We start from the raw sequence: 25,544 nt of genomic DNA, 5'->3' as shown, positions 1-25,544 counted from the left end.
CCATTTCAGGTATTACCATAGACGATTAATCATAAGTAGGACTGTAGCCATTACCCATAAAAAATTAAAAATTTAAATTAACGAATTATTTAAGTTTAGAATAACTCGTATTAAATCATTTTTGATGCAATAAAAGCAAGTTGCTCCTCATAAAGATAATACTATATACTTTTGTATTTAAAGTTTGAAATCATTTGTGTACACATTATTTCGAACTTAGTATTACAAAATTTACTGTCCAAAAATGCGTGTTTTTTTTTTTTTTTACAAATGAAGCAATTACGTTATGTGTTATGCAATAAATTTCCTTTAAAAATTCACATGAAAAATGAGCAATTATAAAAATATCGCCTAATTAATAAATATTTATTTTTCATGTATAAAACATACAAATATCCACAAGACGAAATACTGACACAGCTTTGATATAATAAATAACATTAATTGAAAATGTAGAAACAGTAAAATCAACTACAACCACATAGGTAAACTAGAACATTGAATTACGAACAAAAATTCATCAACCAGCGATGATAAAAAAAAACGGATTAGACAATGAATAACACAATTTGTGCAAAAAATTCGGAATTCAACAATTCCGATATTAAAAAGTCCCAAGAGTATCGATGGCCATTTTCTCATCAGCTAAAAACAGATGCCAATTATATTTAGTTCAGTCAATTAACTGCAATTGCAGTGAGATGAGGGGCAGTATCCTCTTGCACAATTGGTATTACACCAGCTAGCTATACCAGATATAGATGCCCACACACCAACAGCCTTGCATCCACTTCCCTCAGTTTCTCGATTTGCATTGGATTTCATGGGAGATACTTTGGGCTTGTAAGTTGGTCTAGGTTTCTTAGTAGCGTGAATCTTTGTATCAAATGGCCTGTATGGTGTTGGTCTTGGAGTATAGATGTTTCTATATGGAGTAGGTCTTGTGGCGAATGCTGGTCTCCTTGTGCTGTAATTTCTGCTTGGCACATTGTAGCTTTGTGGTCTAGTTGGCTTGGGTCTTCGTTGATAAGGTCTACGACTGGTAATTGGGCGGTTGTTGTAAGATAGCCTCCTTGGCGTCGAAACTCTGGTTGGTCTTGGCCTGTACCTTGGTCGGAGAGTTGTCTGTCTTCTAGGAGGAATAGCAGAAATGGTCTTTTTGACCGGAGATTTCTCAATGTAAGTAAAAATGTCGTTAGACTCAAAATCGCCAATGGCAACATCAGCACAACCTCTGAAAGTCTCTTGAGGTCCACATCCAACTTTCGATGTTCCATTGTCGCAACGTCCCCAGTTATTTCCTGCAAAACGGACAAATTTTAAAAAACAATTTTCTTTCCAAAACGAAAATTTGGTATTGAGCATTTGATCGAGCTATATGTAGAAAAATATTCTGGATACAAAATAAGCCATAAAATTATGCATTGCTTTATAACTAAATATAGAGTAATAACCATTTAAAATAAATGGTGGCAGATTAGCAGGGAGCGTCTACAGTTTCCAAGAAACAGCTTTTGAAGAGTTAAAAAATAGAAACTTCATTTTGCTTTCAATTAACTAGAAAGCGTAAAGCATACAACTTGTCCTCAAAATAATTAACAAGTTAAACCAGATGTGTATCATTTCATCATAAAATAAAAATTTAGAATACGGTTAGAGAATTTTTAAAAATAACGTAAAATTTGCATGCAATGTCTTTCTTCGATTGAAATACAGGGATGAAACGGAAACGAATTCTCTGGACATTTACTCAAAGTTCTGGTATAAATTGGGCGTTATTTTTGAAAAAGGAAATAAAGTAGTCTGGGAAGAGAAGAGGGAGGAGAGAGTCTGGGTGACTCAAAGACTCCCAGGGTAATAGAAAGGTGCAGTACTTTGTTGAAGAGACTAATTTGGCGGCAATACTCCCCACATCATTCCTCCAAACAGATACAATGGTCCATATAAAGTAATTGCACTGAAAGATCCATCGATGGAAAAGTCTAATATATAATATTGAACATATTTCATGCCGACTGACTCGTACACCGAGAATTTTTTTAGAAGAAAATACACGATAGTTATTTCATTAACTTGCACATAGATCTCCATATATCCAAAAACATTTTATTTACTTCCAATGCATTTTTATCTTGCATGCTTAAAATAATTAGCAATAAAAAAAATTAGCAATAAATAAAAATATTTTGAAATTTAGCAAACACAAATAACCGATTTCAAAGCAAATGGATAAGTAAAAATAATCTTTTTATACTTCATGTTATGCAATCAGGAGAAATTTAAAATGCATTTGTATTTTCAACTGGAAAGATTCATTTTATTTTTTCTTTGTCACCGCTAAAATGATCGTAAATAATTAAATTCAAACCTGTAAAACAGGTCCATTCTTCACCAATCCCTACCTACTAGTACCAGCTTTAATCATAAGAGTATTGAATTTATGGAAAATATGCTTCGAGGTCCTACCAATATAATTAGGCAATTTATATTTCATGATTTTCTAGTGTACATTTATTGATTCAAACATTAAATATTTCATCTAGTAATTTATGTCCAATTGGGAAAATATTGCTATGAATTTAGAAAGATATTGGTCAATAAGGAGAATAGACATCCTACCTAGTCAAAGATAGGGAATAAAAATCAACATCATGCATTTAACACAATCACCAATGTCCAATTGAACCGACTTTTCTGTTCAGATTGCATCAGTCACTGGGATTGACATTCATACATTTCATCCGTCAATGATTTTTTTGTTCAGCTGTTGATTGACATTGATCACTGATGATTGACACTGTTGATTTGATCACTGTTGATTGACAATAATTTTCACTCAAGATTCGTTATATATATGTAATGATACTTTAATTCTAATTTCAATTTAATTTCCAAGATTTTATCTTACTTAGCCCATGGTAACTTAATTCTAAAAATATTCTCCTTTCTTGTTCCAATTCCGGTTTAATTAATCAATTTGTAAAAATAATGCGCCATCAGTACTACGTATCAAATGAAAGTGATATCTTCTGTGCCCTTGAAAAGGTGTCAAAGGTCATTTCATCGGCACATGGCCAGAAATCCTATGTTATACAATACTAGTGATCATTTGTTCGCCCCCGTTTGCCTTCTCTTTTTGTGCCGCGCTGCGCCTTCTCGTATATAATCATGCTTGCCACACAGAAGAGAATAAACGAAATTAAAGCTACAAAGTCTCTTCACTGCTTGTTCAACCTGCCTTCCACTCAACCAAAATAATGTTACATATTATTTAGTCGACAGAATTCGAAATTCATTATATATATAATTATATATATATAATTTAAAACTGATGTATATTTAAATAATGCTATTTTCTGAATAAATTTTAATCTAGAGTCACAAAATGCATTTAAATCCATACTATCGCACCACCACTTTGCATAGATCTGGTTATCGGCTTAAAGAAATCCGATAACGCTAGCTAGATAAAATACCAAAGCGGGCTTGGCACTTAATATATTAAAATGTATCAATTTTTAAGCACTTACCTGCTGTATAAGTCCATTGAAAGACACACTGCGAGCATGTGAGATGCTGAGGCAATCTTAAATTCACCACAAATTTGCCCGTCCTCGTAGAAGGATAGTATTTGGTTCCTGAACCATCAGCAAGTTCAAGTAGATATTGATCAAGACAATCCTGAGTGGCCACAGTCTTAGGATCATTGTGAGGACACAATTTAAATTCAAAGAAACCTTTGTGATTTGCTGTCAGCTCCACAATAGATTTAACTTCCTGTTTAAGGATACAATATGTAAGCTCAACCGAGTTTTATATCAGAGGAAAAATTAGACATTTATCAAAAAATTTTTTAACCATGACCCGAGGACACTGACAAAATTAGATTCTATACTGGGAAGTAAAATTCCTTAAAAGAAATACATTGAAATACATGACAAAAATTTCATACACGACTCTTGATTACCAAGCCAGATATTTTGGAACATCATGCCTTGCAAATAAGAACAAATTTAACACCTGAAGCAACATACGGAAAATTCAGTATTAGACACATGAGTGACCGTTTTTTTCGTTTGGACTGCGTCAGTAAGTGTACCTTTCGCAAGTTACTAGTGACCGACTTGTATTTTTCATTCAGGCTATATCAGTTACTGTTGATTGGCAATACGATTTTCCTTCAAGCTACGTTTGTCAATGTTGACTGATGATATACATTTAAAAAATTGTATTCTCTTAATAAATTTTAATATGATGATTACAAAATAACACACCTAAATGTATATAGACTTATCGCAACTTAACACTATGTCGTCCACGTGTGTAATCGAAATTTCATTTATCACCAATAGAAATAGTTCAAATAATTTTAGTTATCATTAGATTAGATAAATTTTGGTGGAGCACGTGTGGCGGAATAGGGCGCCAAAGTGATAACATAGATCTGTTTTTCAGCATATCAAGGAAATCAATCATCGCGGACTAGATGGAAGAGACAACAAAGTATGCTTGGCACTTAACGTATTAAATCATTCTCTACCTTCCCCCCCATGCAAAATGAAATTACTGTATCCAAGAGACCTTTTTCTGTAATAAATTATCCATATTCCAGCATTAAATGGTCTTTGTTTTTTTAATTTTTCCGACTGATTTTAATACCAACATAATCGATAATATTCTCTACGCATGCGATTGGCTATTGCAATATTATGTTTGAATGGAATCTATGCATTTTTTTAGAACGCAATCGCACGAGAAAAAAAAATTAAGTACAATTTTAGAAAAGCATTTTCTTAGATGACACCCTTCAAAAACAATTCACAGATGAAATTTCTTCACGTCACCCCGTTTTCATAGAGTACATATGAAAAATGAAAGGCATGATAAATTAGTCTTGACAAAGACAGATGGAAGATATTTCCACAAAAGGGTTGAATTTTAAAGAATGGGTTTAAGCATTCGACAAAGTAATAAAAGCGGAACTGACTGATGACTACCTCCTCTTCCATGATTAAAATACCATTTCGCAAATGAAAAAAAAAAAAAAAAAATTGAAAAAACCATGCAGAACACGGGGAAATATTTCCCTTCGGCTTTTAAAGTAAATAAAAGGTATCGTAGCAAGATAAATTCGAATATCAGCAAAGTGATGTTTAGATTCGACGAAGGGAGCAGCATTTGTGAAAATTAAACTTTTATACAATATTTTTACAATTAGATACGAAAAACATTGTAAAATATCAGGACTAAGTAGTCAATGAATAAAAAGATCACAGCGTATTGAAATACTCAGCTATCACAGAACAAAGAACAAAAATTTCCATTTCATTTATTGTTTGTATCCAAAGTTTTTAATTAGATGAATATGCTAAAAAAGTTTTTTAGCTAATTTCACCTAGATATAGCATTCCTTCATATTTCGCAATGTTTGATTATTTAAGTAAAATATAATTGAAAATATTTATAATTACGAATTATATATTATACTGGTATTCGACTGTCACCGAGTTATTCATTTATGCATTTGCATTTTGATATTTTATGTTTTATTCCTTAATTGCAATATTAATATTTAATAGTTTGCTGATATCTAAATTTGCTTTTTTTAGTGCATGATTATGGAAGGAGATAAACTGCTACACTAAACCAAGGATGTACATTACAGTTAGATGTAACAATTAAAATTAAATAAAAGCGATTAGAAAAATTATGAAACAGTACATAGATAATTAATATTCTTAACTATTAGTTAACATTTTAGTAGGTACTCCAACCATATACAGTTAAAATGCGAATATAAAAATAAACTTAAAACTTGATTAAGTTACTTCACCCGTTGTCTTCGGAATGCCACTAATATCCACTTCATGGATATACTTTAAATAAATTTGTGAAATATTGGAATATATTTTAAATAAAAGATTCTAATGTCAATTCTTAACGACAGATTTCAAAACATGGAAATAATTTATTTCTGAAAAGCTGAATTTGCTACTTCATCTGATGTTATGGTTTGGGCTTCCATATTGATAACTAGTGCATGCGACAAAGAAAAAGGAATCCACAAAAACCCAACAAACATGAAGCCTGCGAGCGAGATGTTATTGATGCATATTTTATCATCAGTTATTTAATTTTGGGATGCACAAGCCATCCGTGAAGGTAAACATCTCCAAGAGCAAGGGTAACCCATGCATTAACGAAGTTCACGTGACGACTGAAGCAAAGCTTGATTGATGAAGGCAGAGTGACCCGTCTTCGCTTAATAATCAATCAATTGGAAAGGCCAGTCCGGTCAATGCAGCTTCTGCAGATTATTCCATTGACCTATTGACACTTTATTCTTAAAATATTAACGGATCACGAGAAAGATTTAGTAATTTTTACAGCAAATACGATACTTAGTGCCAATAACTTTTTTATAACAAGCAGAGATCCTGGCTTCTATTGCAATCCATGTACGATATCTTAGAACAGAGGTAAAGATACAATCGTTTTTCAAAAGGTTCATCTCTAAAGTCAAGAGCTTTTGCTTTATAAAAGAAAAGCCAAATGAACTTCATTTTTCAATACTGAAAGTTGGAGCCTAAAAAACATTTTAATTCAGGCAAATAATGATTTAATATCAAACGCTATTTTATTCTAATAAGAATTTTCAATATCCTTCTCAGTTTGTGTAATTTGAAGGTGTGTGATGATACTAATATAACAAACTTTCCGATTTTTTAAAAGTTACAAAATTTTTTATACTCAAAGTAGTTGCAGCCTTATCCTTCAAATAGTCTATTTAATTCATCGTTTTGCATGATGGTATGCTGAACCCAATTCAAAAATCCACCATATCTCCTAATTTGAAGCAGAATAGTCTGATTTTTTTTTACTAGAGGTAGAGGGGTTAGGATTCAATTTATATATATTTTTTTAAACCCAATTTCTTTTCAAGTTTAATACTTCGAAATATCTCAAAATCTATTGACATCGTCTTTTCAAGAATATATCTAGATTGCGCGCCGTTATTTGAAGACTCATTTATTAATCGAGACTATTATGATGGTAAAATGCTGGTGTCTGGATGTAAACTAATAGATAATATTAAAGTTATAATTCTAAAACTTTTAAAATCTGTTTAAAAGGTTTTGCGCCGCGGTAAATATAGGGTTAATTCTTCTGGAACAAAACACTTCCTTTCGATACATAAATAACTCTGTAGTAATGGAACTATTTTTTGAAGTAACAACAAAATGAAATTAAAAGCCTACAATTAAACCATTCTCTCCCACGATCCCCATTTGGAGATTTTGAAATTTTACGTATACCACTCGGCGTCAAAAATATACTTGGTACACACGAGTGTTTAGTTTCATTCTGTACGTGCGTTAATATTCCGTGTAGCAGGAAGTGTTCGTTTCCATGTTTCGTTTCTTTACAACATGCGAACAAATTTAAAATTCGTCTGTAAGTTGAGCAGAATAGAATTGTCATAATTAAAGCATTGTATCTTTCGTTCGGTTTTTATATTATGAAATACCGTACATAAATGTAATTTCGAGGTTGTATAATACGATCTTTTAGAAATGACGTTGATTTATTATATAAAAATTTAATAAAAAAGAAACATTTTTATAAAGAGCCTTTTTCAGAAATAAATGTTTTCAAATCATAATTTGAATATAATTATACTGTTACAAAATTTTGTGCATATATAACTTATCCAACCAGTTTAAAAACATTGTAGTTAATAGATTAATTGCAATTTAAGATTCTATCGGTATTATAACCAAACAAATAGTTGATTACGTGGTTATATTGAATGGTGCAAGAACTAGATCCGATATGCTCTGCCATGATACCAAGAGTCAGTGAGACTGGAATTTATCAGCTTCACCAAACTATAGAAAGTTAATCTTTTATTACAACGGTGTGAGCGACAATTGTTTAATCACTTGCAGTGGGAAGACGTGTCACGCAAGTCAAAATGCTTTTGTAACAAAATTTCCCACGATATACTACGTACGTCGTCAGGCAATTGTCATAAATGCGAAACTCGCGACTCGTCGATTGAGATCATTTGCCGGAGCATAGTATTGAGACGAAAATTAAATCTATAAAATATTCGTCTTTTTTTCCGATTGCTATTAGGTAAAGGATACTTTGTGTGGCCTTGTTGCGAGTTATAATGGACTGCTTTGGCACATGCAGCTGGGAATGTCTTGCCACCTCAGGTGGTTAAATAATTGCAAATCCAGAGATTTATCGATTGTTCAAGTAAAAACAAGAGTTAATCGCACAATGATGATTATAGTAATATTTGTTTGCACACAAATGCTCTCTAACGGATGTTTTTCAAAATATTTTGAAAAAAAGCTTAAATAAAACATATGGAGCAGATGGAAGTGGAATTAATATAACAATTACGATTCAAAAATTTCCAGATCACTGTTTCGGTAATATATCTTGCGAGATGCAATACAGATAAATTAAAATACGACATGCAGTTTTCTAAAGTCATCCATCAAAAAGTGTCAAGAAAATAAATAATTTACCTGTCCAGGTTTATAATTCCTGACAATGATTCCTTTGCCATAAATTCCGCCAGCTTCATTAGGTCGGGGCTTTGGAGCATCCCAAGCATCTCCACATATGCCGCACTTGCCACCATTTCTTTGCCACTGAACCTGAAGTTTGAGAAATTCAAAACAGAAAGAAATAAAATCAATATCATGATGAGCATTAATCTAGATAGTATATTAAGCATATTCAATTGTTTAAGAAATTTACAAAAAATATTTATATAGACATATTTCGTCTACGTAGACTAATCATTAGACGATTCATTTAGATAAAGTCTATGTAAGGATGCCCAACTTCCTATATAAATTTATAACCCATATTATGTTCTTGCATATTCACATGCACAGCTTTGCATGATAAAATTTGACACAAACATTCATTTTTATTTAAAGAAATGCGCTTTAAGTTATGCAAAAGAAAAACTGTATCACCTACAAATCAACAATTCAACCCACATCTTGTTCAAATAGACACATACTAGAGCCAAAAATTAAGCTTAGTTGCTTTAGGGATATTGACTACAACCGATAGTCCAAGATAGCTGAAGACAGCCATTTGGAACTAAAGAGTTAAGGTCCAGCTAATAGGCAGATACAGAACAATTTTCTGAATTCTGAAATAAATGTTTTGGATTTGTCAGTGCGTAATGTAACTTTAGTAAGCAATTGTTACAATGATTATATTAGTTGGAAAAACCCACCACAAAATAGATTCAGCATTGTTCATTTTTTGTATGTTAGACGTCAAAGATTAACATTTCCAATTAGTTGGCTCATTTGGTATTTTAATATTTTATGCGAAATGGAAGCTCGCTGAAGTAACATTTCATTTCATGGATATGTTGCGACATTCATTAGCGATAGCCTAGATATACTTATTGATTAAACTGCTCCGGTTTTCGGTTCCAATATTTATTAACAACCTTAACAACTATCAAGTCTTTGGATTACACATAAAATAAATCATTTAAATGAAGTTATCGCAAAAAGTTTAGTGCAAGCATGGTTACTTTAAAAAAACTACATTAAACTTAAATTATAAAAGAATTCTTGATCTCCACGATTTATCACCATTTCAGATTGCTGTATCAAAATTTGGAACAATTTTTATTCAGATTACTAGGGGGGAAAATTGCCCGAAGAGAAATAAATCACTTGCGAGGCACTCAAAACAATGTATAAAATGTGAAAGAAAAGCAAATGATTAGGGGTTGTACCCTCAAGCTTAAAAGTAAATGATATATTGCAGAAAACTAAGACACACAGTCGACTTTAAGAAGTCCAAGCTCGGAAAAGAAATTGTAAGCAACGAAATATACCAACCACTTTTTTTATATATCTAGCATAAATTTGTTAGTAACAAAAGCATTTTTTTGTACATTAAATTTTAAACTAGTCTAAAATATCTCGTATTTCATTCCTCTTTCCATTGTATTCGAGTTATTATATGGAACACTTTTACTTAATAGATTGTTTCAAGTGGCACAGCTTCAAGATCGAAATATATTTTAAATTTTCCTTCCAGAATAGAAATGCAACTTTGATCATTTTTCTTGAATAAAAAGTATAAGATTAGAGATTTTGTTCCAGTGAATCTTAAGTTGAATATCAAATACTTTAAAACCCAGTTTTAATGTTACTCTGCAGAATAGAAAAAGGCAAAGCAGTTTTCTAATTTCAATTTTTTATATAATAAACTTGTATGTTTAATTCATTTTTATTTTCTCATAGTAAATAAAGGTTGCTTGACTCGCGTTTCACTTTGTACCAAATTGATGCATTCGATAGAATTATGCCGGAAATGACAGCCATCTTGGTTCTTGCAATCGAAAGCCAAATGTATAATCATAATTAAAGATTTAAAAATCTAAAAATGTTACCATCATTTTTTATACCGAATAGGTATAACGTGTAGAATTTTCATCCGAAATTCTCGAATTCTTTAAAGCTTTTCTCTCAAATTAAAAATGCCTACTCCCAAATTCATAATTTGGAACTCTCAAATCTTAATCTTTTCATTTCGATTTCATTTGATAATAATTTACACGCTTTAAATTTGTTACAGTCATAAGGATAAACTTTAGATAGAAAGGCATTCATTGATGTTGATCTTAGTCCTTGTGTTTTTGTTATGTCTTAGATAAGTATCAGTAACAACTTTGATGAACAAAGGTTAGACAAGGATCTTAAGATAACAAAGTGGAACATGTTTGTTTTTCTTTCTGGACAAGCTAAAAGAGGGTAACGTACGCCGAGACAGATCAACGTTTTGATCTTTTAGAATGCCCCTCGCATTTTTATTACCAGGCATTGTGGTTAAAAAAACTCATTCCAGTCGAAACCTTGCTGTTGCCCTTGTGAAATTTCTAAAAAAGAAAAAAAAATTGTACTTTATTCTATTTTGTTCTCTATACGAATTAAATTTACTTTCTACTAAGTTCATATATTTTCTTCTCACCCTCAAAATTAAGTTGCGAAATTTTGGATACAATTTTGGATAAACATAAATTGGAAATTGATACTAAAAGTTGACCTTAAAAATTTCAGTTAATATAGGAAATTGAAAATTTTATATTTCAGTTACTCCTGTAAAGTTCTGCTTTGAAATCTTATCATGGTAGAGGGGCGTTCCTGGGCGAAGTACGCCCTACATATACAGGATTAATAATGTGAACATAAAGAGAGCAAGAACCTATAGTTCAGTCTCATCTGGTGTCCCAGATCTTTAGATAAATTGAAGATGCCGCCTTCCCACTATTGTGAATCATTCTTTTACATTTTCTGGAGGTTTCTGAATTCATGATCTAGCCATACCAGACCGCCTTTTCAGTTAAAACCGAAAACGGTAAAGGAAATTCTGTATTTTAAACTAACTATAACACTGGATAAGCATGTTTGTCATTTTAGAAGGAAAATATCCATTACAACTGTTTTATACATTCTAAATCCCGATTCTTCTACAAGTTTGGAAATGTTTCTCGAGAATTTCAACCTCGCCAAATATATTCCTGTGTAAAAATTCTCATGAATCTCAAGGCTAAAAGTGTCCACTGCTTCGAATAGTTTAAGAAGGTTTAAGAAAATGACATTTGAAATTCCGAATAAAAAAAAGTTATGCCCATAGGAATATCCATGGAATATAGATTTTGTAACTTAAAGTCTATTTCTTTTAGCGCAAAAAAAAAAAAAAAAAAAAAAAAAAATCTAGCATTTATCTTTTTACAAGATGTTCACAGCAAAAGAGATTCAAGTGAATAGTGGGCAATATTAGACTTTCATACTAAAAGGAATTTGACAAATTCATGAGGGATCAAGGGTTAAAATTTGCTTAGATATAGCTTGGGTATTCCTTGCTAAGAAATTTTTTTTAATACTAGATACGCTTGTACAAATAAGCTTTTAATTAATTTGGAGTTGTAAAAAGGCATTTCTTTTACCCATTACTAAGAAAAATGCAAACTCTGTTGCATAGACGTTATTGTTTGATTTAAAAATTAAAGATTTAAGAAGTACCTATAGTTAAAAGGATTAAGTGTCCCGCTTAGATGGAACCGTTCCGAGTTCAGAACTTTAATTGAAAATGAATTTAATTATTTGAAAAGTACAAATTTAAATCGGCGAGAGGTTCAAACGCATAATACAATTGGTGGCATGTAGTCCGCGTAGTGAGACCAAAATGGACGAATAGAATATGTTGCCCATTGACATTTTTTAAAAATAAAATACAGAAATAGCAAAATATTTTCGAATTTTGTAAACTTTACCTCATCTCTTCATTACCAATTGTTTCAGATTACATTAAGTATTTCATTGTTGAAGATTGAGCTAAAAACTCAATTAAAATGAAGATTTGTAAAATCTCAAACCTAAGAAGGTAAAAAATATTTACTTGTAAACCAAGAATTCCACAAACCACGAGCTTTCTAGCAGAAGCCAGTAATCTTTTTTTGATCAAAAATAACTTGCTGTCATAGAAAGAACAGATCGCTTGCTTGATACAGTGTTAGAAAAATAAAAACGAGACGTGAACTTGTCAAGTATATAGTGTAGTCATTGGCTTATCTTTATTACAGCATTTATTTTGGTTGAGTAGCCTCCAGTAATTTTGAGGAGGAAGTTGATTCATTCCAAGCAACTTGTTGAATATTAAGCAAGTATATGACAAAAAGAAAAATGAGCCAATGCTTAGAATTAATCTTAAAATCGTAATCTTGATAGTTAAATATATGAAAGGTCATTTAAATGTTCTATCGCGAAAAAAAGCAAGAAAATTCCATGCTATTTCACAGTTCTTCCAGAAAATCGTTTAAATTTTAATCTACCAAATTGATTATCCTACATGAACATATTTTAGAAATTGCAGTCCATTTATGTAGTAATGAAAAATATTCTGTTAAGCATTTCGAATAAAACATTTGAAAAAAAATTCTTTACTACGAACACATTAGTTTAATCCTAAATACCCACAAGTTAACAAGAAAAATAAAAATCGAGCCACTGAAAGATATTAAGATAGTTAATCCTTTTACAATAGAAACCATTCTTTATAAGTATTCTGTTCTAGAATAGTTTTCAAATTGCAAGTTTTAAAATGGGACATTCCTCAAATAGGGCTTTCATTTTGCCTACTAATTCAATCTTGTTATAGTAAGTTGCTTTTTAATTAAAGCGAATGGAAGGAATTAGCTTTAAAAAGATTTGAATACATAAACTTTCGGTTATAACAATATATGAATATTTAAAATTGAATTCAAGGAAAAAAAAATTGATATATTTATCACGTTTTTGGCTTAGAATATTAAAAAGTTCTTCAAAGTACGTTTTAATGACGAAGAGAATTAGAATATAGAAAAGGGCCTATTTTTATCATAAACATGGATGATTTTGGATTTTGTTCATGATGAGCTTCTCTTTTTAATGAATATTCAAGATTTTTTTTTACATTATTCATTGAGGTTCGATTTCGTTATGATTTGTTTAGAGTTTCTCATATTTATGTTTTTTTCATTTTGATCTCTAAACGTTTCTTAAAAATATTTATATTACTAGAGTATTTTTTTCCTATGTTCAATCTTTAATATTTGCAATAAAGCTATTGAATTATCTTATCAGTTTATTTCAAATGCGTTACCAAAAAGGAGATACCAATTGAAAATTTAAATTATGAAAATATACTGTCATGGGAAACAACTGCACAGTTCAGTACCCTAACATCGATTAAACTACATATCGAGTACTCCATCATAGAGTGAAAAAATCGATTACAAAAATCGCTTTCACAAACATGAAAGAACTAATTATGCTTAGGGACCAATATTTTATGAAAATTTGAATCGAAATCGTAATACTTACCGTATATCCGCCACAAAATAATTCGTTGTCATTGTAATTTGGCTTCGTTTTGAAACCGAAGCGCCACATACTGGACCTCGAAGGCGGTTCTAAGAGACGTCCGTGACCAGAAACGAGAGAGGACCAGTGAAGAACAATAAAAACAACCATCGTCGTGTACAGAGCCATTTTGTTTTGTATTCTATTTGGAAGCATTGTTTTACTTTAGAATCCTGAAAAGAACAAAGTTCTTATTATTAGAGTGAAGAATTAAAAAGATTAATTTGGTAGAATGGATGTTAATTAGAAGACAAATGTTCATCCAACGAAATCCTTGTTATCATATTTATATTCATAGTTGGTGAATAATTTTATTTGGAATACATACTTTGCCTTTTTTATGATAACAAGTTTTAAAATATAAATCAATACATAAGCAATTTGAAGTAAGATTATATTATAGAATAATTATACATTTATAAAAATAAACGTTTAGATTTAATTTTACCAACCAATTAGTTATACCACCCAACTTGCAAAATTATACTTTCTTCAAACAATTTTGCAAATTGTTTTTCCCATTTTTGCTCTATTTTCTTATTATCTAGAAGAATTAAAATTTCTATACATTTTTACCGATACATTTGTTGCAATTCGAACTCTGCCATATTCTGTTTGTTACTACTTCATTCAATAATATATCTTGAAATTATATTCTACCTTAACCAGTTAACTGTATCGAACCTCTTCGGAAGATGAGTATCTAAACTGTGTCCCAAAAATTTAGCGGTGACGAATATATAGCGGTACAGAGTATGTGTAATACGAAATTATGTTATAATGAAATGGCTTGTTATTTCAATAATCTCATTTATTTATTTACTTTAATATACATTTTTTTGCATATGAAAGAAAAAAATTAATTTGCTATTAGAGAATGGTATTGAGCAAAGCTTGGTACAAAAGGATCCTCACCCTGGTTTTTATGACCAGCCGCGTCATTTATTGAATAGTCTAAACCTGGGATGACTAATACAACATAGCGATATATTTAAGAAAAGAAATTCGTATTATATGCAGTTTTTTTATATCTTATTTGTTCCTTTGATTTCGACTTGGCCTCAAAATATTTTAAACATCTTGAAATTGACGAATGCGTTTGAATTTTTCCTAAAATTTTAATTCAAACTGCAAATTGTCACTACTTATTGCTCCTGACGAATAAATTCGTCATAAGACAAAACGCGACATATTTTCAATGACGAGTACATTCGTTAAAAACAGTTAACTGATTAAGAGCGGTAGATGCCTTACGATTTTGCTTTTATAAATTTATTCCACTTTGATTATTTTTTCCTAAACAAAATATCGAAATAACTATTTTATAGAGCCGAATCAGTTCAATAAGTTATGGCTATTACGAAGAAAAACTGCAATAGATATTATTCAGCACAATTATAAGACACTTATTAACGAGGAAGTATTTAGAAACTTTTCAGTATTATTATAAATGAAACAATTACAGCAAAACTTGTGACCCATTATGTGCTACTATAATCTACAAATCTTCGAACTCCACGGAGTCTAAGGTAACATATCGCATCTCTTATTTACATATGCCTTCAATATCCGTTGTTAAACAAGAGTTCAAAAGTCAAATAAATATGGATAAAGACATTGCATTTTATCCATATCACGGATCTTATTCAAGTGCTTTTTGAAGGTAGGTCAACAAGTAAGATAATCCAATAAAAGCAAGAAGGCTTCACTGAGTAAACCGGGTTGTTGAAAGAATATTCGACTAAAAAGCGTTGGAGATTTTATAGAATATTCAAAATTAGAAAGAAACTTGTAATTTAGAATATTTTTTTTTAAGAAAGGGGATTGAAAATATCGACGATTATAAAAATATTCAGAGAGAATATTCGATTACTTCTAACCTGTTAAGTCTTACTTTACAGTCTTAAGGGGACGATGGACTATTAGGCCTTTTTTGTCAATTATTCACTTGGTTAATATACATGTATAAAAAATTTCTTAAAATATGAATACGTCAAATTTTTAAAAAAAAATGTTTAAAACGAACTATTTTAAGAAACAAAAGATGTTTTTTTTTAAACTTCAAAATATTCTAGGCGAACTCAATTTAATTTCTTCAATTATTTTTTCTTACTACCCAATATAAATTTGGAACTAAACTGTATAATTTTGTTAATTCCAATTTTAGAAAAATTTTTATGCACACTTACTGAATTTTCATAAGAATTATGTTTTTCGGAACTAAAAGAGACTTATCTAAAAAAACTGAACTAAGATGCATACCCTATATTCTTTTAATGTTTGAAACTTTTATCAATTCTGTTGAATTTTCTAAAATTAAGACCTTGAAAATTTAAATATCTTTGAAATCTAATTATAATATCATTGAGTAAAGAAATTAAGATTAGCTTTTTTTCCCCTCTAGGCCTATCAAATATAGGAAACTAGCAGTACCCGCACAGTATTGCCAGTGGCATAACATCCAAGAGGAAAAATTAGCTTTAGACTTAAGTCCAGCCTCCACCCGATATGACATTGGAATGTCATGCGGGATTAAAAAGATATTGAGAAATCAAATAACTACGAAGTACAGTTTTTTTATGGCACATATTCAGAAATATTTAGGGCTAAGCTTTTATATACAGTCATTTGGCGCCTTGCGAGGTCAACAATTTTTCGGTGGCGCTTTTGCTACTGTTATCCCATTGCTGCCGTTCTCGCCATATTCAGTCATTTCGCTTAAATTTGGAGATAAATTATCCTAAAACCGAATAATATGGACAGACTATAGACATTGTTTCTATTGAAACCGAGTGTACTTCTTTTCGGACCAAATATCAGAAACGTTCTTTCATTTCTTTTCCTGTGTTTTAAATTTAAACGACTTTCTCTGTCAGCAGAAAGGCGAAATTCATTCCGTCTCTGCCGTGCGATTTAAAAGGTTATTTCGCTCAAAAGAAGACTCCCTCCCTAAATGTGGACATCCTTTCTCTGATATTTGCTAACCTGATTTCTTTCCTCAACCTTTTCACTATCGTGCAACAAACGTAGCATTTTGGCATTTAATGTGCCTTTCTCTGATATTTGCTAACCTGATTTTTCTTTCCTCAACCTTTTCATTATCGTGCAACAAACGTAGCATTTTGGCATTTAATGTGCTCCGGCCAAGGTTTAATATCCTTCTTTTGGGGATAATGAGATTTGAATCGCTGTTTAGAATCGGACGTAAACAAAGAAATGTATCGCATAAATACCACAGCTCTTGCTATTTGCACATGCGAAATTTAAGATTTCCGCTCACGGGCAAGTAAGTGCAAAGCACAGATACTGCTGCTTTGCGTATGCGCGAAACGTAGTAGGAAAGTAATTAAAATCTCAAATATAAAACTTTTATTTTGATACGACTTCAATATTCAGAAACCTTTAACAATAAATGGTACAAATATCTCCAAAATTAGTTTAGTATTTCTCGAGTTAGGGTTTCAAAATACAGACGCTTTCAGGAGATTTTATACAATGTATAGATATTGTTCAATAAAATGAATAATACTATTTTAGCAGAATATAAACATTCATTTTGGCGAGGGAACGATATTAAAATTTAAAGTTACTCCCCATGTTTGCTCATTTTAAAGTCCACTGCCCCCTTAAAGACAGTCTTGCCGTATTTTGTAAATTGACAATCATTTTTCATGCTGAATTAAATTAAGAGACTGCAATGGGGCAAAGTTAATTTTTTAAAGTATGAAATATATACATGCAATTTGTGCTTTCAAACTTCGAAAGATTTTTTTTCCACATTATAGAGGATACGCAATACTATATATATATTTTTTATTATGATTCAACTTGATTTTCTCGTATCAAAATATAACAGTAGACGCTATATAAAATACAACAAAATGATTATAGTAAACTTTAAGTGGAATTGACAAGACAATGAAAAAAGTCAAACATCAAAGTTGAAGTATTGATCTCGATTTCTAAAAATTCTTTATTTTACAAGTCTAATCTGTTCATATATTAATACAAAAACTCGACGAATATTGAAATAGAAAAGCACAACAATTACTCTTTTCCGAATTGAAAAATATCGTGGTTTGACCCTGACTTCGAGTTAGTATGGGGCAATCACCTGTCAAACTGCTTTAAACTCATCAAGTAGATAATCTCCCACTAAGCACAAAATGCTGGAATGGTAGAAATGGGTTTTTAGGCTATGAAAGCGACAATTCGGATGAAAGTGAAAGCTGGAGGACATTTCCCCTCCCATCCTTAACTGCGAAATTCACTTTCTGCTGATGGGGATGTGATGGCACGTCGTCACCTCCCTCTCATTTGATAGCTGAATGGACATTTAGGCCGCATTATTGGCGTTCTATTTCGCCCCGAAGTCATATAGGCTGGGTTCTCTTTTCATATGCTTTGGACACGCAACCGGACAAAGACGATTTTGTTTTTGTCCGAGCTCAGGCACGTTCTACGATAAGAATCTGACAGTATGGTTCTGACGATAGGAATGATTTGATTCTTGTCCGATTATTTATACAGATTAAGATTGGAATAAATGAATTGGCTTCGAGCTTGGTTCAACGTTCTGCATTTTTTTTTGTAGTGTTATGAAACAAAGCTTTTTGGCAATACTGCAAATTTAGTATTGAAAAGAATATATCACAAATATTAATATACTTTCAGAGGCAGAGAGTCTTTGTTTCATAGTATATTAAAAAAAATCGAATATGCATTTTGAAAGTCGCTTTTTGACCGATTACAATCGAAATGACGCTGAACTACAATTAGTTTACAATCAAGGTCTTACCAAATTTCAATCACCACATTTACATACAAATGACAGTACAAGCATTGAGACGGCGAACACTTCGACAGATTTAGTTCAAAAAGTCTTCACTTTAAGTGATAAAACTAATTTACCGACTTTCAACTTAAATGAGTCATTTATCCAAGTTCCATGCTTTTACATATTTTCAAAATTATAAATCAATGGTCAACCCTTTGAAAGATTAATTCAAAATTTGAAGAGGATCTACATTTTTAAAATGTATCAAATTTCCTTCATTTAGTTTATGTTATTCAATTGCGTTCATAGACTTCCAATAAATAGAATTTCTTCAAAATTTTATAAAAATACAAATTTGATTTGAAGGCAAGATACCAAATTTCATCGGCTTCCCTAAAGTGAGTAATCGTGTTCAGAGCCGGAGATACAAAACTGTTTCGGACTCTGGGCAGTCCGATATGGGAATTCATCAAAATTTTATGTTTGAAGTCCTAGAATTTCGTTTGAGTTGAGTTAGAGTTTTATATCACAAAAGCCATCTTTGGCTAAGATGAACCACACTCATGGAATAAAAATATTTGTATCAATTTATAGTAAAATCTAAACACTATTGCAATCAGACGTGCGATTTATAATTAAATACATGCAAAAAAAAAAAAAAAAAAGAACTCGCTTTTTGTACATACCAGAAAAACATTTAAGAATATTGTTAGTTTAATCTTTGCTTTTATAAAATCTTTCAGAATTGGATCTTTATCATTTTATAAATAAAGAACTAAAAAACAACATCTGTCAACTCAAACATGCAAGTTATCAGAATTAGAAATTCCGAACGCGAAGCGAATTTTACTCCATTATTATTTTGACTTTAGCAATTAGTCAAATACTTAGGAAGTTGTACAGTTAAATATATATTTAGTCAACTGCGTTTGCAGCGTGATTTAGATAGAAATTAATAAGAGACGTTTTGAATGACAAAGATCTTACCTCAACGATCTTTCATCGGCTGAATTTCTAAAGCAGAATGCAAGTTCCCTCGGTATTTAAAGTGATGAATAACAGGACTTGTAAACAGATCAACTTGGAAAAGAACTTGAGACCTACTAAAACCTTCGAAATGATTTCTAGATCCGCAATCCCGTCCGATAACAACCTTATATTTCCGATTTTATGGAATGATAAGACTCTACTTGATAAAGTTACAGGAATTTGGCTCCTTCATCTTTTGACAGTTGATGAAATCACAAAGAACCGACGCACTGAGATATCTACAACACGTGTGTAATTTCTAAAAATGACCGACACGGGATTTATAAAAAAAAAATCGAGTCTTTTTTTCTCCTTCAAGTTCTTTTGCAAGCAGTATTTATAGAAAAATTGCCTTTTATGCCTTTAAGTGTACCTTAAAAATATTTTGATGGATTATTTTGAATAAAAAGGGGAAAAAATTATAGTTTTAAGAGATAAATATAAGCACTTCAATTTTCATAACAGTGAACTTAAAGCATTTGAATCTAAATCGGTTCAAGTTTTAAAAGATTACTATACATTATAGACAGAAAATAAATTATACATTAGTGTTTGCATAAACAAAGAAGCAGCATGTTCATAGCTTTTTATAAGAAGTTTGAAAAGATTTACGCATTTCAAAAAATGATTTAAAAAATCCACTATTTATGCGAAATTTACAAAAATTTGAAGTTTACCTTAATATTGTTTTATATTAGCCAATTTGAAAATTTATCAAATTCATTCAAGCGATTCGATGAACATGATAAAATGTATATTTGGAAAAAAATAACTGGAATGTATAGTAAAGATGCATTTACTATAGAAATAAACACGCAAGACATTAAGTAGACGATTGTTATACAAAATATCACCAGATATTAGCGAAAATGAAACCGTATAAAAATAGTTTCATTTTCACGAATTTGCATATTTGTTAAGATATAGAAAAGACGACAAAAGTATATATATTTCAATCACCTGTGATTCGCTTATGTACTTTGCTAATTTGGGTTTTAAAGATGAAATGTCGTTTAGAAAAAAAAACAAAGAAAAATATTTTCAATGATTCCTTGATAAAAATAAACTACTTAAAATTTTAAAAAAATATTTTTTGACAAATGAAATTTTAAGAAAATTGTTTTCCATATAATGAAAATTGGATAAGTTTAATGCACTAAGCTCATTCTAAAGATTATGAAAAATATCTTACTAAATTAAAATGCCAAGAAAACACGTAGATCTTTAAATTATCCATAATATCCGCAATCCACCGAGTATCATGAAAATTATTTGTTTTGTAAAAATTGGCAAGAACACGATTGCGAAACATGTCATGAATCGAAGTTCCACGTAAAGGAGGAGTGAAATGCATATTGTTCTGTACTGGAAATATACAGCACCTTTTCCCTCATGCGATCAGAACAGATTGGAGTTCTTGGCATAGTTCGGGCATTCTTCGAACAAAATTATCGGTTGCTGCTTCGGCCTGAGTGATGCTGATTATACTTCGGGTACCGTCAATCAAGGGGGTGTTCGGAAGGAATGACACGATTTGGTGGTCGTTTGTGCTCTCTATAAAGATGGCATTCCTTGAAAGATTGGGATCAGTTAATGACCGAATAGTTCTGATGTTTTATCGTTTAAGTAGATATCAGATGTGTAGACGGCGGATTTAATCAGTAAAATGAATTAGGTTTATATTTAATATTTGCGATTTTGTTTTATGGTAAATTGACGAAATAAGCGAACTGTATTTTTCGCGTATTTTTTCCAGAAAATACCTTGAATATTTTTTTTGAAGAATTGTAATAAAATATCAAAACATTCCTCAAAACTCATTACATTAAAAAAAAAAAAAAAATCAAAGTATTTATAGCATTACAGTTTAACTCTTAGCACTCGACGGGTCGTTACGGCGACGTTGAGTTGTATGCACTATTTAATCTTAAGAGATACGATTCATTTTACTTAAACGATATAATCAAGCCTTCAATGAGATCCTAATTTTCAATATTAGTTGCTAATCAAAGTAATTGATTCATGATCATGAATAAAGAAGCAATTATATGCATTTTAAAACCTAAAATATGCATGCAACCCAAAGCAGTAGCGGCGTTACTCTAGGGTGTAAAGGGCTAAAATTGTTGCCCTATGGTAAGACAAAGTATTGTACAGTACTTCCATAAGGCAATTGATACTCTGAAAGCGGGACACTATCGAGGCGATATAACGTTTTGTATTTTAGATTAAATTGTATTTTAGATCGGTAATTATTTTATAAAATGGCGCACTGTTAGCATAACAGTTGTCCATACAAGTTTTTGAGTGGCGTATTCTAAAAATTTATCATTTGAGGTAAATTTGAAACACGAACGTGCAACAATTGTAACATTCAAAATCAGAGCGAGTATTCTAGGGATGATTTTATTACACGATATTGCAATTTTACTCGCCCAAAATCGCAATTTTTTCAGATTTTTTTTTGCAAAAGTAGATAACCAAAACGAATAATGGAGATATAGAAGGAGATAGTAAATTTTAAGAGTCATGGCAAGTCTGAATTCCCCACAGTAGCAGATTTCCAACTGGGCAAACTAGATAGCTGCCTAGGGCCGCTATATTGTGGGAAACCACAAGCAAGGCAATTAAGGATCTTTATTCTCCGTTTCCAGAATTTTACGAATGATAAAATAAATAAGAAGGATTTTAGAATATTAACACATTTTTAAATATAATTAGTTTATATGGTTTGCTACGTTCATTCAGTTATCAGAATATTTTGAAAACCGAAAATTTGCTGCAATAGTATTGCAACTACTTAAGGATAATAGATAAAAATATTAGGTTAACATAAATCAATATTAAAAGTATTGACATGCGAAACTATTGAAAATATTTTTTAGAAGAAAAGTTCCATAATGTATATTGCATACTGCCATAAAATAGCTTAAGTGCCAATACCTCAACTTCTGCGCATTCATCGTATAATGTTTTTCGATTCATAATGAAAATCTAGACTGAATTTTGGACTTGCTTTCAACTAGCAAGTTGAAATTTTAATACAGATATACCATTTTAGTCGTAAGAAGGCATACAAAGTTTTATTTAAGTCATTGAACTATGAAGTTCGTGACTTATGTACGTGCAAATAAACCAGGAGATGTCATCCTGTTTGATTTTATAAACAAGCATTTTAAATTTCTAAGATAAAATAATGCAACAAATTTCATTCATTCTGCTTTTATAAGAAGTGATTTATATGCAGACGGACAAACATGCTTGCTTTAAATGAATTTTGCCCATAATTTTTAGAGCTCTACAAAACTGCTTTGAGACAATAAGACAAATTTCATGTCTCAAGCTCAATACCCTTGAATTGTGGTTACAAACATAGTTCCGAAAGTGTAATTTTTTTGGATTCCATGAAGTTTAAACTGTAAAGACATTAAAATGTCAATTACAGTATTGTCCTTATGTACTCTACATAGAGAAATTTTACAACGTTATGTATACTTTCATTAATGCTGTGAGCATCGATATGATTATATTTGATAGCATAAATGCAAACGACTTTTATTTATTTTTGTCTCCCCCCCCCATCCCAGTCACAGTAGTCTAAAATTCGAAATGCAAGAATATTATCTTGGGCAACAATTTTAGGGTAGGAGTGGGAGGATTGTATCTTTATTCCCTTGGCACAACACTGCATATATTGAAGTATGACAACTGGGAATTTTTAAATAGTGATGCCTTTTAGGGTTAATGGTTTTATCACTTATGGCACAATGACTACAGCACACCTATTATCGATATGAATTCAAGATTGATAACGTTTATGAGAGCTCCTTGTACTACTTTAAGGACAATTAAAAATATATTAAAAACCTCTTAAATTAACACGTTTTGCATTTGAAGAACACATAAAATTTTAGTTGGCATGTATTCCGCACATTTCTCCGCAATTTGATACTCAAAATTAAAAACCATTTCTACAGTTTAACAGCCAATACAATAATCAGCAAGCGAAAGTATTAATTCTTGTTCCGAAAAGGTTGAAAACCTTAAGCCACAACTTTACGCAAACCAGGAAGAAGCAAGCGAATGCGTAAAATTACAACAGTTCAAATCTCAATGACAGCCCATCGCTTATGCATCCCATTAGCGAGGTCGGCATTCTTAGTGTTTCAGCCAGACAGCGAGGCATTTAGTTGCTATTCAAAGCAAGAAAGAAAAGAACGTGACTAAAGGTAGCAGGTCAAATGGAGGGAAACGCTTCTTTCAAGATGAAGGTCAAGGGCGGTCTTGCCGGTTTCTGAATCGGAAGATTCAGCAGAAGTATTACCGTGTGTATTGTAAAATAAATGAAGATTTTAAATATTTCGCCGAGCTCGGACGCGATTTTTCTTCGTCTTTCCAAAGATCGAAAATGGTTCTTCCGTAATGCTCTCTTTCATATTTTTATTATTCTATTGTACAGATAAAAAAATTTTAGAGCTTCCGATTTATTTTTTGATGGGATAACATAATCAAGGTCCGATATCAACACTAGCTTCTAATAATGGTTTATTTTAAAGCTCTTGAACAGAGGATCTTATAGAATACCGAGGTTGCGGCAACTTTAAATTTTAATTTCAACTTCAGTGTTCGTGATAAAAATAAATAATAGTCATCTTATTTTAAACATTACATAAAACCCTCATAATTACTTATCTTAAATTACAAATAAAGTTTGCTTAAAGTTTTATTTCATATTTTCCATTCCTGAAAGTCTAAGTTCAAAGTAGTGGTTGCCAGTTTGCGAGATCAGAGAAATTGTCCATAATTTGATTTATAAAGTTCATACGAAAGGAAAAATATCAATAGAAAAATATACTTCAGTAATCTGCAAGGCTCTGATAAATTTGTTGGAAGAAGGAACCGATCTTTGGTTGATCGCTTCCAACTGGGGCCAACTCTTGAAAGGTCCCGAACCAGCATATGTTCCGAGCATAACTATCAGGGAGTAGAGCTGTTAAGGATTTGAAAATATAGCTTGAAATCTTTGGAATAAAAAATGTATCAACCAAATCAGGGAGAAATGAATTTTTATAGTCTGGTCTTGAACCTTGGTAAGATTCACTTTCATGACTGACTAGAACTCCGATCTCTAAAAGATCTTTACTATAACCGATAAATAGAGAAGGACAGTCATCGAATTAGAGGTGAACAGCATGTGAAAGTCAAATGGCAGTGATAGCGAACGTTTTACCCTTCCACTTCAGTTCAATTCAATTCATGACCCCCCCCCCCCCCATCCTTTTTTGTACCTTTATCAGAAATGTCAAAATACTCTGTAAAACATAAGAGTTCTGGAACCTCTAAAAATCAAGATGTTTAAAAAGAAAAACAAAGCCGAAGATATATTCTTTAAATAAAATTTGTTTTTAAAAATTCGCTTAAAATTTAAATTTGAGGAAAAATTTTGCAACCTCATTGATAAGTGAAGTTTAATTTTTTTCCCAATGTCCTGTACCTCCAAAGCTCGAGTCTTCTGAAAAAGTCAATTTCCCAGTAATGGAAGGTAAAACAGCAGCAATGTTTAAATCTTGATAACTAGCTTTTTAAGACGGCAGATATATAGCATTTTGCCAGTCCAATTAAAAGTAGTCAAATATAGAAAATCAGTATCTTTTATAAACTGGTGTTTTAACAGCAATCTCACGTAAATAAAGAATAGATCGATAATAGGCAGAAACTTAAATATTCATTAAAAATGTACTGCAAATTTTGTTGGAAAGCTCGGTTCCGAACGAAAA

The 25,544-nt window shown here is 31.3% G+C and overlaps 1 protein-coding gene across 5 annotated transcripts in view; it reads right to left on the bottom strand.

The window, feature by feature from the left end:
* Nucleotides 1-350: 350 nt before the first annotated feature.
* LOC129970612 (uncharacterized) overlaps nt 351-25,544 on the bottom strand; it is a 99,034-nt gene continuing 73,840 nt past the window's right edge. For 4 of the 5 annotated variants that reach the window (XM_056084475.1, XM_056084474.1, XM_056084476.1 and 1 more), the window contains 4 exons: nt 13,923-14,134; nt 8,544-8,675; nt 3,531-3,777; nt 351-1,301 (listed from right to left, as the gene is read on the bottom strand). In XM_056084475.1, coding sequence (XP_055940450.1) covers nt 682-1,301; nt 3,531-3,777; nt 8,544-8,675; nt 13,923-14,117 — 1,194 coding nt within the window. In that variant the 5' untranslated portion in view covers nt 14,118-14,134 and the 3' untranslated portion in view covers nt 351-681. Of the gene's footprint in view, nt 1,302-3,530; nt 3,778-8,543; nt 8,676-13,922; nt 14,135-19,725; nt 19,876-25,544 lie in introns of those variants that run through there. The other variant, XM_056084473.1, reaches the window with a different exon arrangement.

The sequence above is a fragment of the Argiope bruennichi genome, chromosome 1 (genome assembly GCF_947563725.1).
Source record: "Argiope bruennichi chromosome 1, qqArgBrue1.1, whole genome shotgun sequence".
Taxonomy (NCBI): Eukaryota; Metazoa; Arthropoda; class Arachnida; order Araneae; family Araneidae; genus Argiope; species Argiope bruennichi.
This window is presented reverse-complemented; position numbering and strand designations above follow the sequence as displayed.